General features: G+C 44.0%; 1 protein-coding gene across 12 annotated transcripts in view; it reads left to right on the forward strand.

Moving 5' to 3' along the window:
- mast2 (microtubule associated serine/threonine kinase 2) overlaps positions 1-17,410 on the forward strand; it is a 303,372-nt gene that overhangs the window by 220,246 nt on the left and 65,716 nt on the right. For all 12 annotated transcript variants that reach the window (XM_046300154.1, XM_046300155.1, XM_046300156.1 and 9 more), the window contains one exon: positions 16,388-16,479. In XM_046300154.1, the coding sequence (XP_046156110.1) occupies positions 16,388-16,479 (92 nt within the window). The remainder of the gene's footprint in view (positions 1-16,387; positions 16,480-17,410) is intronic.

Genomic DNA, 17,410 nt, shown 5'->3' on the forward strand with positions numbered 1-17,410 from the left:
ACTCTTGGCAACACTAGTAGTAGCTGTCTTAAATGAAAGTCCCTTACACTCTTGGCAACACTAGTAGTAGCGCTGTCTTAAATGAAAGTCCCTTACACTCTTGGCAACACTAGTAGTAGCTGTCTTAAATGAAAGTCCCTTACACTCTTGGCAACACTAGTAGTAAATGAAAGTCCCTTACACTCTTGGCAACACTAGTAGTAGCTGTCTTAAATGAAAGTCCCTTACACTCTTGGCAACACTAGTAGTAGCTTAAATGAAAGTCCCTTACACTCTTGGCAACACTAGTAGTAGCTGTCTTAAATGAAAGTCCCTACACTCTTGGCAACACTAGTAGTAGCTGTCTTAAATGAAAGTCCCTTACACTCTTGGCAACACTAGTAGTAGCGCTGTCTTAAATGAAAGTCCCTTACACTCTTGGCAACACTAGTAGTAGCGCTGTCTTAAATGAAAGTCACTCTTGGCAACACTAGTAGTAGCGCTGTCTTAAATGAAAGCACTCTTGGCAACACTACACTCTTGAAAACCCTTACTACTAGTAGTAGCGCTGTCTTAAATGAAAGTCCCTTACACTCTTGGCAACACTAGTAGTAGCGCTGTCTTAAATGAAAGTCCCTTACACTCTTGGCAACACTAGTAGTAGCGCTGTCTTAAATGAAAGTCCCTTACACTCTTGGCAACACTAGTAGTAGCGCTGTCTTAAATGAAAGTCCCTTACACTCTTGGCAACACTAGTAGTAGCGCTGTCTTAAATGAAAGTCCCTTACACTCTTGGCAACACTAGTAGTAGCGCTGTCTTAAATGAAAGTCCCTTACACTCTTGGCAACACTAGTAGTAGCGCTGTCTTAAATGAAAGTCCCTTACACTCTTGGCAACACTAGTAGTAGCGCTGTCTTAAATGAAAGTCCCTTACACTCTTGGCAACACTAGTAGTAGCGCTGTCTTAAATGAAAGTCCCTTACACTCTTGGCAACACTAGTAGTAGCACTGTCTTAAATGAAAGTACCGTAAGATCCACGTGATCCAGGGGCTTAAAAGGCTCTTGAGATAGAGCATCTAGAACATAAGTCCCACTATGGGGAAACCTGTTTGGGCACCGGGCGCAAACGGCGTATACACTTCATAAATCGGGCAACAAAAGGGTGAAAAACCCACTTGACAAGCCGAAATAGCTGCCAGATATGCCTTAATAGTAGAAAAGGCCTTTCCTTTGTTTAATCATTCCTGTAGAAACAAATTACTAGGACAGAGCACTGGAACGACACTGTCTGTGACTTAGTGTACCGTTCCTCAAACACGAGCCATTTACAATCATAAAGGGACCTGGTGGATGAGGCTGTAGAACTTTGAATTGTTGAAATTACATTTTGGGGAAGCCCGTCGGTGTTCAAACTAACCTGTTCACTGGCCAATCCCAGAGTGCTAACTTGGGTGGCTGGGCATTCTGGGGATCTTGAGGGTTGAGGTAGGTCGACCTGCTGCAGCCTGGTGCGAAGGTGTGGTGATGTACACCGGGCTGTGTCTTCCTCGGCAGACAAAGCTTGAGGGTTTCTCATGATAAGCGCCTTAGGGTCTACCGGAGCATCCAGGATCTCCAGCTTCTCACTGTCTGAGACCTTGGGATATCCTGAGCCCCATTGCCCTCCCTGATGCCCGGATGTCAGCTTTAAGTATATGCAGGTTGAGGTCTGTGACAATGCAGATCTCGTCCCACAGACACGGCACCGGCATGACCACTATCTTGATCGGTAGAGTGGGACCAATCAAAGTCATGGAGGACTTCTGGCTGTGGTGTAGATGGGAAGTCACCAGGGATTTGACAGGGGGGCAAGTCCAAGCCCTTCCATGTCAACACAGTCACCGGGTGTAACCTCCTCCAGGCATTCTGGTGAGATTGGTAGGAATTGCCTGGCTGGCCATTTGGCTTTGGGTAGCCTTTTAACCTTGTAGCAGGTCCCGGTGGTCTCTTCTACTGCGTTGGGCCAGGGAATCAGCAGCTTGTCTGCAGTGTATTTGCACATATCCTGCAAGTCCTCAACGAGAGCTGGTGGGGGTGGTCCCCATCCCGCGTCTCCGGTTTTCCGGTCATCACTTCTGTCCGATGTTTCCGAAAGGAGGCTGTTGGACAGGCCCAAGATGAGAGCTAGTTGGTTAGAGAGAGAGGTACCAAACACCTGGTTAGAGAGAGAGGTACCAAACACCTGGTTAGAGAGAGAGAGAGAGAGAGGTACCAAACACCTGGTTAGAGAGAGAGGTACCAAACACCTGGTTAGAGAGAGGTACCAAACACCTGGTTAGAGAGTACCAAACACCTGGTTAGAGAGAGGTACCAAACACCTGGTTAGAGAGAGAGGTACCAAACACCTGGTTAGAGAGGTACCAAACACCTGGTTAGAGAGAGAGTACCAAACACCTGGTTAGAGAGAGGTACCAAACACCTGGTTAGAGAGAGAGGTACCAAACACCTGGTTAGAGAGAGAGGTACCAAACACCTGGTTAGAGAGAGAGGTACCAAACACCTGGTTAGAGAGAGAGGTTAGTACCAAACACCTGGTTAGAGAGAGTACCAAACACCTGGTTAGAGAGAGAGGTACCAAACACCTGGTTAGAGAGAGAGGTACCAAACACCTGGTTAGAGAGACCAAACACCTGGTTAGAGAGAGGTACCAAACACCTGGTTAGAGAGAGAGGTACCAAACACCTGGTTAGAGAGAGAGGTTACCAAACACCTGGTTAGAGAGAGAGGTACCAAACACCTGGTTAGAGAGAGAGGTACCAAACACCTGGTTAGAGAGAGGTTAGAGAGAGGTACCAAACACCTGGTTAGAGAGAGGTACCAAACACCTGGTTAGAGAGAGAGGTACCAAACACCTGGTTAGAGAGAGAGGTACCAAACACCTGGTTAGAGAGAGAGGTACCAAACACCTTGTTAGAGAGAGGTACCAAACACCTGGTTAGAGAGAGAGGTACCAAACACCTGGTTAGAGAGAGGTACCAAACACCTGGCTAGAGAGAGGTACCAAACACCTGGTTAGAGAGAGAGGTACCAAACACCTGGTTAGAGAGAGAGGTACCAAACACCTGGTTAGAGAGAGAGGTACCAAACACCTGGTTAGAGAGAGAGGTACCAAACACCTGGTTAGAGAGAGAGGTACCAAACACCTGGTTAGAGAGAGGTACCAAACACCTGGTTAGAGAGAGGTACCAAACACCTGGTTAGAGAGAGAGGTACCAAACACCTGGTTAGAGAGAGAGGTACCAAACACCTGGTTAGAGAGAGAGGTACCAAACACCTGGTTAGAGAGAGAGGTACCAAACACCTGGTTAGAGAGAGAGGTACCAAACACCTGGTTAGAGAGAGAGGTACCAAACACCTGGTTAGAGAGAGGTACCAAACACCTGGTTAGAGAGAGAGGTACCAAACACCTGGTTAGAGAGAGAGGTACCAAACACCTGGTTAGAGAGAGAGGTACCAAACACCTGGTTAGAGAGAGAGGTACCAAACACCTGGTTAGAGAGAGAGGTACCAAACACCTGGTTAGAGAGAGAGTACCAAACACCTGGTTAGAGAGAGAGTACCAAACACCTGGTTAGAGAGAGACCTGGTACCAAACACCTGGTTAGAGAGAGAGTACCAAACACCTGGTTAGAGAGAGAGGTACCAAACACCTGGTTAGAGAGAGAGGTACCAAACACCTGGTTAGAGAGAGAGGTACCAAACACCTGGTTAGAGAGAGAGGTACCAAACACCTGGTTAGAGAGAGGTACCAAACACCTGGTTAGAGAGAGAGGTACCAAACACCTGGTTAGAGAGAGAGTACCAAACACCTGGTTAGAGAGAGAGGTACCAAACACCTGGTTAGAGAGAGGGAGAGAGAGTACCAAACACCTGGTTAGAGAGAGAGGTACCAAACACCTGGTTAGAGAGAGAGGTACCAAACACCTGGTTAGAGAGAGAGGTACCAAACACCTGGTTAGAGAGAGAGGTACCAAACACCTGGTTAGAGAGAGGGTACCAAACACCTGGTTAGAGAGAGGTACCAAACACCTGGTTAGAGAGAGAGTACCAAACACCTGGTTAGAGAGAGAGTTAGAGAGAGAGGTACCAAACACCTGGTTAGAGAGAGGTACCAAACACCTGGTTAGAGAGAGAGGTACCAAACACCTGGTTAGAGAGAGGTACCAAACACCTGGTTAGAGAGAGAGTACCAAACACCTGGTTAGAGAGAGAGGTACCAAACACCTGGTTAGAGAGAGAGGTACCAAACACCTGGTTAGAGAGAGAGGTACCAAACACCTGGTTAGAGAGAGTACCAAACACCTGGTTAGAGAGAGAGGTACCAAACACCTGGTTAGAGAGAGAGTACCAAACACCTGGTTAGAGAGAGAGGTACCAAACACCTGGTTAGAGAGAGAGGTACCAAACACCTGGTTAGAGAGAGAGGTACCAAACACCTGGTTAGAGAGAGAGTACCAAACACCTGGTTAGAGAGAGAGGTACCAAACACCTGGTTAGAGAGAGAGGTACCAAACACCTGGTTAGAGAGGTTAGAGGTAGGTACCAAACACCTGGTTAGAGAGAGAGGTACCAAACACCTGGTTAGAGAGGTTAGAGGTACCAAACACCTGGTTAGAGAGAGAGGTACCAAACACCTGGTTAGAGAGAGAGGTACCAAACACCTGGTTAGAGAGAGAGGTACCAAACACCTGGTTAGAGAGAGGTACCAAACACCTGGTTAGAGAGGGTACCAAACACCTGGTTAGAGAGAGAGGTACCAAACACCTGGTTAGAGAGAGAGGTACCAAACACCTGGTTAGAGAGAGAGGTACCAAACACCTGGTTAGAGAGAGGTACCAAACACCTGGTTAGAGAGAGAGTACCAAACACCTTGTTAGAGAGAGAGGTACCAAACACCTGGTTAGAGAGAGAGGTACCAGACACCTTGTTAGAGAGAGAGGTACCAAACACCTGGTTAGAGAGAGAGGTACCAAACACCTGGTTAGAGAGAGAGGTACCAAACACCTGGTTAGAGAGAGAGGTACCAAACACCTTGTTAGAGAGGTACCAAACACCTGGTTAGAGAGAGAGGTACCAAACACCTGGTTAGAGAGAGAGGTACCACACACCTGGTTAGAGAGAGAGGTACCAAACACCTGGTTAGAGAGAGAGGTACCAAACACCTGGTTAGAGAGAGAGGTACCAAACACCTGGTTAGAGAGAGAGGTACCAAACACCTGGTTAGAGAGAGAGGTACCAAACACCTGGTTAGAGAGAGAGGTACCAAACACCTGGTTAGAGAGAGGTACCAAACACCTGGTTAGAGAGAGAGGTACCAAACACCTGGTTAGAGAGAGAGGTACCAAACACCTGGTTAGAGAGAGAGGTACCAAACACCTGGTTAGAGAGAGAGTACCAAACACCTGGTTAGAGAGAGAGGTACCAAACACCTGGTTAGAGAGAGGTACCAAACACCTGGTTAGAGAGAGAGGTACCAAACACCTGGTTAGAGAGAGAGGTACCAAACACCTGGTTAGAGAGAGAGGTACCAAACACCTGGTTAGAGAGAGAGGTACCAAACACCTGGTTAGAGAGAGAGGTACCAAACACCTGGTTAGAGAGAGAGGTTAGAGAGAGACCAAACACCTGGTTAGAGAGAGAGTACCAAACACCTGGTTAGAGAGAGAGGTACCAAACACCTTGTTAGAGAGAGAGGTACCAAACACCTTGTTAGAGAGAGAGGTACCAAACACCTGGTTAGAGAGAGAGGTACCAAACACCTGGTTAGAGAGAGAGGTACCAAACACCTTGTTAGAGAGAGAGGTACCAAACACCTGGTTAGAGAGAGAGGTACCAAATACCTTGTTAGAGAGAGAAGTACTGTAGCTACATTGTCGTCAGAAAGTATTCACACCCCTTGACTTTTTCGACATTTTGTTGTGTTATAAAGTGGGATAAAAAATAGTCATTTTAGGTCAAAGGTCTAGAGAAAATACTCTGTTTAAGTCTAACCTTTATTAAATATCTACATAAAACAGTCATATATCTTCATTAGATAAGTATTCACCCCTCTGAGTCAATACATGATAGAATCACCTTTGGCAGTGATTACAGCGGGGAGTCTTTTAAGTCTCTCAGAGCTTTGCACACCTGGATTGTACAATATTTGTCCATTATTATTTTTAAATTCTTCAAGCTCTGTCAAGTTGGTTGTTGATCATTGCAAGAAAGCCATTTTCAAGCCAATATACAGTTGAAGTCAGAAGTTTACAGACACTGGTTGGAGTCATTAACAAACTATAGTTTTGGCAAGTCGGTTAGGACATCTACTTTGTACATGAGACAAGTAATATTTCCAACAATTGTTTACAGACAGATTATTTAACTTATAATTCACTGTATCACAATTCCAGTGGATCAGAAGTTTACATACACTAAGTTGACTGTGCCTTTAAACAGCTTAGAAAATTCCAGAAAAGTGTGTCATGGCTTTAGAAGCTTCTGATAGGCTAATTGACATCATTTGAGTAAATTGGAAGTGTAACTGTGGATGTATTTCAAGGCCTACCTTCAGACTCAGTGCCTCTTTGCTTGACCTCATGGTAAAATCAGCCAGGACCTACATTTTTTATTATAGACCTCCACAAGTCTGGTTCATCATTGGGCGCAATTTCCGAACACCTGAAGGTATCACGTTCATGTGTACAAACAATATTCCGCAAGTATAAACACCATGGGTCATACCGCTCAGGAAGGAGACTCGTTCTGTCATACTTTTTGGAGAAATGTCCTCTGGTCTGATGAAATTTAAATAGAACTGTTTGGCCATAATGACCATCGTTATGTTTGGAGGACAAAGGGGGAGGCTTGCAAGCCGAAGAACACCATCCAAACCATGAAGCACAGTGGTGGCAGCATCATGTTGTGGAGGTGCTTTGCTGCAGGAGGGACTGGTGCACTTCACAGGGAGGAAAATTATGTGGATATATTGAAGCAACATCTCAAGACATCAGTCAGGAAGTTGATGCTTGGTCGCAAATGATTCTTCCAAATGGACAATGACCCTAAGTATACTTACAAAGTTGTGGCAAAATGGATTAAGGACAACAAAGTCAAGGTATTGGAGTGGCCATCACAAAGCCCTGACCTCAATCCTATAGAAAATGTGTGGGCAAAACGGAAAAGGCATGTGTGAGCAAGGAGGCCTACAAACCAGACTCGGTTACACCAGCTCTGTCAGGAGGAATGGGCCAAAATTCACCCAACTTATTGTTGGGAAGCTTGTAGAAGGCGACCGAAACTTTGACCCAAGTTAAACAATTTAAAGGCAATGCTACCAAATACTAAATGAGTATATGTAAACTTCTGACCCACTGGGAATGTGATGAAAGAAATAAAAGCTCAAATCAATCATTCTCTCAACTATTATTCTGACATTTCACATTCTTAAAATAAAGTGGTGATCCTAACTGACCTAATACAGGGAATATTTTCAAGGATTAAATGTCAGGAATTGTGAAAAACTTGAGTTTAAATGTATTTGGCTTAGGTGTATGTAAACTTCCGACTTCAACTGTAAGTCAAAACTGTAACTAGGCCACATTCAATGCCGTCTTGGTAAGTATTGAAGTATAAATTCCAGTGTAGAATTTGCCTTGTATTTTAGGTTATTGTCTTGCTGAATTCATCCCCCAGGGTCTGTTTGAAAGAAGACCGAAGCAGGTTTTCCTCTAGAATTTTGCCTTTGCTTAGCTGTTTTCTATTTATTTTTATCCTAAAACAACTCCCTACTCCTTGCCGATGACAAGCATACACATAACATGATGCAGCCACCACCATGATTGAAAATATGAAAAGTGGTAATCAGTGATGTTTTGTGTTGGATTTGCCAATTTGTTACGCTTTGTATTCATGACAAATTTCTTTGCCAAATTTTTTGCAAACAGAATACATGTTTTGAAGTATTTTTTATTCTTTCCAAGCTTCCTTCTTTTCTCTCTGTCATTTAGGTCAATGTTGTTGATCTATCCTGATCTATTACACTTTATAACTGTTTTAAAAAATCACCATTGGCTTCATAGTTTTCTTCCTCTCAGGCAACTGTTACAAAATCTAAATGTAATCCATTTTATATATTCAGGATGTTAAACAACAAAATGTGGGAAAATTCAAGAGGTTTGAATCCTTTCTGAAGCCACTGTAGGTTTTGTAGTTGTATTAGCAGTATCTGGATGTTCCCACCACGGAGCTGGCAGGTAATTCAGCTATTCTGCTCTTCATCAGTAACACTTAGTTACTGCCTCGTGAATTCTACATCACCACCTGATAAAATAAAAGTTGCTTTCATCAAACATACTTCTAACCTCTGGGAGCTTGGCTCGGATGTGTGCATGTTAGTGAAGTTATTGGTTTGAGCTGAGACATGAGCTTTTAAACCCTCAGAAAACAAACATACTTCTAACCTCTGGGACCTGGCTCGGGTGTGTGCATGTTAGTGAAGTTATTGGTTTGAGCTGAGACATGAGCTTTTAAACCCTCAGATAACCTTAATATAACTGGTTCGGACTGAGAGAAGTGAACCAGTATGTCATGATATTGTGTTTTCACACTTGGTCCCATTGATAAAAAATTTTGTAGACTCTGTGCAGTTGGTTTAATTTGTTGTGCAGTGTGAACACGCTGAAGGTAGGCTAATAGAGCTTCTTCAGCTGTTTATTGATCGTGGGGTTTGAATAGTGTGAGAAGACCTCCTATTTGGTGAGAATCACAACATCTATTCTAGCTCTTAAAGGGGCAGTAGCTTACATTGGGTGTTCAATTTTCAAGTACAGAATTATTTATTCTCAAATCAAATCACATGTTTATTGGTCACATACACATATTTAGCAGATGTTATAGCGGGTGTAACGAAATGCTTGTGTTCCTAGTTCCAACAGTGCAGTAGTATCTAAAAACAATTCACAACAATAAACACACATCTAATATTAAAATAATGGAATTGAGAAATATATAAATATTAGGACGAGTAATGTCGGAGTGGCATAGACTAAAATACAGTAGAATATAATACAGTATATATATGGAATGAGTAAAGCATTATTTAAACATTATTAAAGTGACTGGTTATTCTATTGCTATTTTTTCTTTTAGCAATTGTCATGGTAATAGGAGCTTCTGATTACATGTATCGTATGTCTCATAATGAAATCAATCTAAACTCTAATCAAATCTAAACTCATCAAAAAGAAACGTCCCTTTTTCACGACCCTGTCTTTCAAATTAATTCATAAAAATCCAAACATCTTCACAGATCTTCATTGTAAAGGGTTTAAACACGGTTTCCCATGCTTGTTCAAGGAGCCATAAACCATTAATGAACATGCACCTGTGCAACGTCGTTAAGACACTAACAGCTCACAGACGGTAAGCAATTAAGGTCACAGTCATGAAAACTTAGGACACTAAAGAGGCCTTTCTACTGACTCTGAAAAACACAAAAATAAAGATGCCCAGGGTCCCTGCTCATCTGCATCATACTGACTGCTATTTTTTATTTTGACCCCCCCTTTGTTCAGGGATAAATTATTACATTTATGTTAGTCACATGTCTGTGGAACTTGTTCAGTTTATGTCTCAGTTGTTGAATCTTATGTTCATACAAATATTTACACATAAACGCAGTTGACAGTCAGAGGACGTTTATTTTTTTTGCTGAGTTTATTAGCTTCCAAAATGTAAGTAGGTATATCTAGCTGTCCGATAACACATTCTGATTGAATGGCTTGTCCTGCACTTTGTAAAACCCCAGAGTGAATGTTGGGATAAAAATCTGGGTTCCTTTCTAAACACAGCAATGTGAATGTGAAGAGAACTCAGACCACAAAATTATGTGAAGTGAACTGGCAACAGAGTTGAGTCCTTATTCCAAGGCAAGAGCAGCGTGAAGACAACGACAACGGAGATCTTTTGCTTCTCTTTTCTTTTACCCCAGTTCACTTTAAAGAAGACTACATGTAGAAACACCCTTACACATGGTGAGAAGAGAGGGAGCTCCTATCTGGATGACTGTAATTACAGAACAACGTTCATGTCACGCTCCTGCCTGCCTGCCTCCACAAATCTGCCATCTAACCATTACCCTGTCAATGTACCCATCTAACCATTACCCTGTCAATGTACCCATCTAACCATTACCCTGTCAATGTACCCATCTGACCATTACCCTGTCAATGTACCCATCTAACCATTACCCTGTCAATGTACCCATCTAACCATTACCCTGTCAATGTACCCATCTAACCATTACCCTGTCAATGTACCCATCTAACCATTACCCTGTCAATGTACCCATCTAACCATTACCCTGTCAGTGTACCAATCTAACCATTACCCTGTCAATGTACCCATCTAACCATTACCCTGTCAATGTACCCATCTAACCATTACCCTGTCAATGTACCCATCTGGCCATTACCCTGTCAATGTACCCATCTAACCATTACCCTGTCAATGTACCCATCTAACCATTACCCTGTCAATGTACCCATCTAACCATTACCCTGTCAATGTACCCATCTAACCATTACCCTGTCAATGTACCCATCTAACCATTACCCTGTCAGTGTACCAATCTAACCATTACCCTGTCAATGTACCCATCTAACCATTACCCTGTCAATGTACCCATCTAACCATTACCCTGTCAATGTACCCATCTGACCATTACCCTGTCAATGTACCCATCTGACCATTACCCTGTCAATGTACCCATCTGACCATTACCCTGTCAATGTACTCATCTAACCATTACCCTGTCAATGTACCAAGGCCTGACTGGGGCTAGTTGTTGTTGACTTGATTTAGTCCTGCTTTTCTCTCTCTAAACAGGATGTTGTTAAATACAGTATGTAAAATGAAGAGTGGTGGAGTGAGTGTTTCTCTAGTCCCTCTCATTTCTCTGTCCTCCCTTCACACTCTTTCACTTCTCCTTCTCTTCTTAAACTGTATCTCTCTGTCTCTCCATCCTACTATACCCTCTCTATGTCTCTCCATCCTACTATACCCTCTCTATGTCTCTCCATCCTACTATACCCTCTCTCTGTCTCTCCATCCTACTATACCCTCTCTCTCTCCATCCTACTATACCCTCTCTGTGTCTCTCCATCCTACTATACCCTCTCTCCATCCTACTATACCCTCTCTCCATCCTACTATACCCTCTCTGTGTCTCTCCATCCTACTATACCCTCTCTCTGTCTCTCCATCCTACTATACCCTCTCTGCGTCTCTCCATCCTACTATACCCTCTCTATGTCTCTCCATCCTACTATACCCTCTCTCCATCCTACTATACCCTCTCTATGTCTCTCCATCCTACTATACCCTCTCTGTGTCTCTCCATCCTACTATACCCTCTCTATGTCTCTCCATCCTACTATACTATATCCCTATACCCTCTCTCTGTCTCTCCATCCTACTATACCCTCTCTCTCCATCCTACTATACCCTCTCTATGTCTCTCCATCCGACTATATACTCTCTCCGTCTCTCCATCCTACTATACCCTCTCTCCATCCTACTATACCCTCTCTATGTCTCTCCATCCTCTCCATCCTACAATACCCTCTCTGTCTCTCCATCCCTATACCCTCTCTCCCATCCGACTATATACTCTCTCCGTTTCTCCATCCTACAATACTCTCTCTGTCTCTCCATCCTACTATACCCTCTCTCCATCCTACTATACCCTCTCTCCGTCTCTCCATCCTACTATACCCTCGCTCTGTCTCTCCATCTGACTATACCCTCTCTCCGTCTCTCCATCTGACTATACCCTCTCTCTGTCTCTCCATCCTACTATACCCTCTCTCCGTCTCTCCATCCTACTATACCCTCTCTGTCTCTCCATCCTACTATACCCTCTCTCTCCATCTCTCTCCGTCTCTCCATCCTCTCTCCGTCTCTCCATCCTACTATACCCTCTCTCTGTCTCTCCATCTGACTATACCCTCTCTCCGTCTCTCCATCCTACTATACCCTCTCTCCGTCTCTCCATCCTACTATACCCTCTCTCTGTCTCTCCATCCTACTATACCCTCTCTGTCTCTCCATCCTACTATACCCTCTCTCCGTCTCTCCATCCTACTATACCCTCTCTCTGTCTCTCCATCCTACTATACCCTCTCTCTGTCTCTCCATCTGACTATACCCTCTCTGTCTCTCCATCCTACTATACCCTCTCTGACTGTCATCCTACTATACCCTCTCTCTGTCTCTCCATCCTACTATACCCTCTCTGTCTCTCCATCCTACTATACCCTCTCTCCGTCTCTCCATCCTACTATACCCTCTCTCCGTCTCTCCATCCTACTATACCCTCTCTCTGTCTCTCCATCTGACTATACCCTCTCTCTGTCTCTCCATCTGACTATACCCTCTCTCTGTCTCTCCATCCTACTATACCCTCTCTCCGTCTCTCCATCCTACTATACCCTCTATCTGTCTCTCCATCTGACTATACCCTCTCTCCGTCTCTCCATCCTACTATACCCTCTCTCTGTCTCTCCATCCTACTATACCCTCTGTCTGTCTCTCCATCTGACTATACCCTCTCTGTCTCTCCATCTGACTATACCCTCTCTGTCTCTCCATCCTACTATACCCTCTCTCTGTCTCTCCATCCTACTATACCCTCTCTCTGTCTCTCCATCTGACTATACCCTCTCTGTCTCTCCATCCTACTATACCCTCTCTCCATCCTACTATACCCTCTCTGTCTCTCCATCCTACTATACCCTCTCTCTGTCTCTCCATCTGACTATACCCTCTCTCTGTCTCTCCATCCTACTATACCCTCTCTGTCTCTCCATCTGACTATACCCTCTCTATGTCTCTCCATCCTACTATACCCTCTCTGTCTCTCCATCCTACTATACCCTCTCTCTGTCTCTCCATCCTACTATACCCTCTCTCTGTCTCTCCATCTTACTATACCCTCTCTGTCTCTCCATCCTACTATACCCTCTCTCTGTCTCTCCATCTGACTATACCCTCTCTGTCTCTCCATCCTACTATACCCTCTCTCTGTCTCTCCATCCTACTATACCCTCTCTCTGTCTCTCCATCCTACTATACCCTCTCTCTGTCTCTCCATCTGACTATACCCTCTCTGTCTCTCCATCCTACTATACCCTCTCTCCATCCTACTATACCCTCTCTCCGTCTCTCCATCCTACTATACCCTCTCTCTGTCTCTCCATCCTACTATACCCTCTCTCCGTCTCTCCATCCTACTATACCCTCTCTCCGTCTCTCCATCCTACTATACCCTCTCTGTCTCTCCATCCTACTATACCCTCTCTCTCCCCATCCTACTATACCCTCTCTGTCTCTCCATCCGACTATACCCTCTCTCCGTCTCTCCATCCTACTATACCCTCTCTCTGTCTCTCCATCCTACTATACCCTCTCTCTGTCTCTCCATCCTACTATACCCTCTCTGTCTCTCCATCCGACTATACCCTCTCTCCGTCTCTCCATCCTACAATACCCTCTCCGTCTCTCCATCCGACTATACCCTCTGTCTCTCCATCCTACTATACCCTCTCTCCGTCTCTCCATCCTACAATACACTCTGTGTCTCTCCATCTGACTATACCCTCTCTGTCTCTCCATCCTTATGGTCCTTCTGTAGCTCAGTTGGTAGAGCATGGCGCTTGTAACGCCAGGGTAGTGGGTTCGATTCCCGGGACCACCCATACGTAGAATGTATGCACACATGACTGTAAGTCGCTTTGGATAAAAGCGTCTGCTAAATGGCATATATAATTATTTATTATTATTATTATTATTATTATATTATTATTATATTATCCTACTATACCCTCTCTGTCTCTAAATCTGACTATACCCTCTCTCCGTCTCTCCATCCTACTATACCCTCTCTGTCTCTCCATCTGACTATACCCTCTCTCTGTCTCTCCACCCTACAATACCCGTTCTGTCTCTCCATCCTACTATACCCTCTCTCGTCTCTCCATCCTACTATACCCTCTCTCCGTCTCTCCACCCTACAATACCCGTTCTGTCTCTCCATCCTACTATACCCTCTCTCCGTCTCTCCATCCTACTATACCCTCTCTGTCTCTCCAATCTGACTATACCCTCTCTCCGTCTCTCCACCCTACAATACCCTCTCTGTCTCTCCATCCTACTATACCCTCTCTCCGTCTATAATACCATCTCTCCATCCTACTATACCCTCTCTCCATCCTACTATACCCTCTCTCCATCTCCATCCTACTATACCCTCTCTCTGTCTCTCCATCCTACTATACCCTCTCTCCATCTCTCCATCCTACTATACCCTCTCTCCATCCTACTATACCCTCTCTCCATCCTACTATACCCTCTCTCCATCTCCATCCTACCATACCCTCTCTCCATCTCTCCATCCTACTATACCCTCTCTCCTACTATACCCTCTCTCCATCCTACTATACCCTCTCTCCATCTCCATCCTACCCTGTCTCCATCTCTCCATCCTACTATACCATCTCTCCATCCCTACCTTTCTCCATCTCTCCATCTCTACCTCAGTTGACAGAGTGCCAGCTATATGCTGCTAGATTTCTGTACTCTCCTCCATCCTCCGCCCATCTCCTCTCTTCTCCATCTTCCTCTTTTTTCCTCTCTTCCTCTCCTCTCCTCTGCAGACTCTGCTGTTGACCACCAGCTGTGAGAGACATGTATTATGTAGAGCTGACTGATGGCAGTGTTAGTTTGCTGTGTGTTTGTGTACCTGTTTCGTGTCATCATTGCAGCAGCACCAGGCTAGCAGCTATTGTTGCAAAGATACTTCACTGAGCTCTGCAGCTGTTTTTATGTTAGGCGTCGTACTGCAATTATCTTACTGGCTTATTATAGACACTCATGAAACCACAACACAACAGTGATGTGTTCCACCTTGATTAATAACTAGAAGCACAGATCTATAATCAGACCTCTCCTGGCCTGAGCTCTCCATGATTCTGCTGTTCTAGTCACTGTGTTTCTATGTTGTTTCCTCTGGATGGACTGTGAAGGGCACAGTAACATTTCTCGCATCAGTGAGCAGCACGATGTGTAAATGTCTGCTCACAAACTCACCCACCGTCCAGGCGTACCTACCACATACTAGGGTTGGCCAGTATCCAGTTTTCATACATTTTTTTTTTTGACGGTATTGACAATATCCCGATATACCGCCCAAGCCTAACACACACTCACACACCGTCCCCCTCTAACACTGTAACCTCTAACCTGATTAACGTGGTCTACTGTAACCTCTAACCTGATTAACTTGGTCTACTGTAACCTCTAACACTGTAACCTCTAACCTGATTAACTTGGTCTACTGTAACCTCTAACACTGTAACCTCTAACCTGATTAACTTGGTCTACTGTAATCTCTAACACTGTAACCTCTAACCTGATTAACTTGGTCTACTGTAACCTCTAACCTGATTAACTTGGTCTACTGTAACCTCTAACCTGATTAACTTGGTCTACTGTAACCTCTAACACTGTAACCTCTAACCTGATTAACTTGGTCTACTGTAATCTCTAACACTGTAACCTCTAACCTGATTAACTTGGTCTACTGTAACCTCTAACACTGTAACCTCTAACCTGATTAACTTGGTCTACTGTAATCTCTAACACTGTAACCTCTAACCTGATTAACTTGGTCTACTGTAATCTCTAACACTGTAACCTCTAACCTGATTAACTTGGTATACTGTAACCTCTAACACTGTAACCTCTAACCTGATTAACTTGGTCTACTGTAATCTCTAACACTGTAACCTCTAACCTGATTAACTTGGTCTACTGTAACCTCTAACCTGATTAACTTGGTCTACTGTAACCTCTAACCTGATTAACTTGGTCTACTGTAACCTCTAACCTGATTAACTTGGTCTACTGTAACCTCTAACCTGATTAACTTGGTCTACTGTAACCTCTAACACTGTAACCTCTAACCTGATTAACTTGGTCTACTGTAATCTCTAACACTGTAACCTCTAACCTGATTAACTTGGTCTACTGTAATCTCTAACACTGTAACCTCTAACCTGATTAACTTGGTCTACTGTAACCTCTTACACCTTTAACTTGTTTGAAGTGAGGAGTATTAAGGAAGCCACTTATTACTTGTTCTGTGGACACTGAAAGAGGGAATGCCATTGAGGAAATGGTATGCAGATAGAAGAACACGTTATGAGAATGATAGTGTTGTTCAACTGGCTCCAAATGTATTGGAAATCTGCACCCGGTTCAGAGCAAACTCCCTATTGGCGTGTGCTGTTGTTGTCGTTTTTAAGTGTGTGTGTCTCTTCTCTTCCTAGCTGTCGGACCAGTAACAGGAAGAGCCTGATTGTGACGTCCAGTACCTCTCCTACACTACCCAGACCACACTCACCACTACATGGACACCCAGGTAAGACACACACATACACACTCACTCACAACACACTCACTCACTCACTCACCAACACACACACACTCACCAAGACACACACACACACACACACACACACACACACACACACACACACACACACACACACACACACACACACACACACACACACACACACACACACACACACACACACACCAACACACACACACTCACTAACACACACACACACACTCACCAACACACTCACCAACACACACACACTCACCAACACACTCACTCACCAACACACTCACTCACTCACCAACACACACACACTCACTCACTAACACACACACACTCACCAACACACACACGCACCAACACACACACACACACTCACCAACACACACACTCACCAACACACTCACTCACCAACACACACACACTCACTCATTCACTCACTCACCAACACACTCAGCTTTATTTTAGTGAAATGTTTGAGTAAAAATGTTTGACCATTAAGAATCCTTTTTTCCTTAATCCTAACCTAAACCCCCAAAAAACTTAACCATAACCCCAAAAACCCTAACCCCAAAAATACTAACCCTAACCATAACCCCAAAAACCCTAACCCCAAAAATACTAACCCTAACCTTAACCCTAAAAACCCTAACCTTAACCGCAAAACCGTAAACCTGACCCTTAAAGTGGAACTGACAGCATTTTATCAACATGACATTTGATTAACATCTGTTCATATACACTCCCAGGAATAATGTTCTGATAAGCGAGAGCTTACATTATGGTCATTTTCACATTTTCATAAATTCATAGAACGTTTGGGAAGGCGTTTGTGAAAATTCAGTGTATGAAAAAGAGGCTGTGTGTTTGGACACTTAATAGACACTACAGTAAATAAAACCAAATAAAATAATCTGTCCAGGAACGGAGTTTACATAGACCGGTA

This window comes from Oncorhynchus gorbuscha, linkage group LG15 (assembly GCF_021184085.1).
Source record: "Oncorhynchus gorbuscha isolate QuinsamMale2020 ecotype Even-year linkage group LG15, OgorEven_v1.0, whole genome shotgun sequence".
NCBI classification, from domain to species: domain Eukaryota; kingdom Metazoa; phylum Chordata; class Actinopteri; order Salmoniformes; family Salmonidae; genus Oncorhynchus; species Oncorhynchus gorbuscha.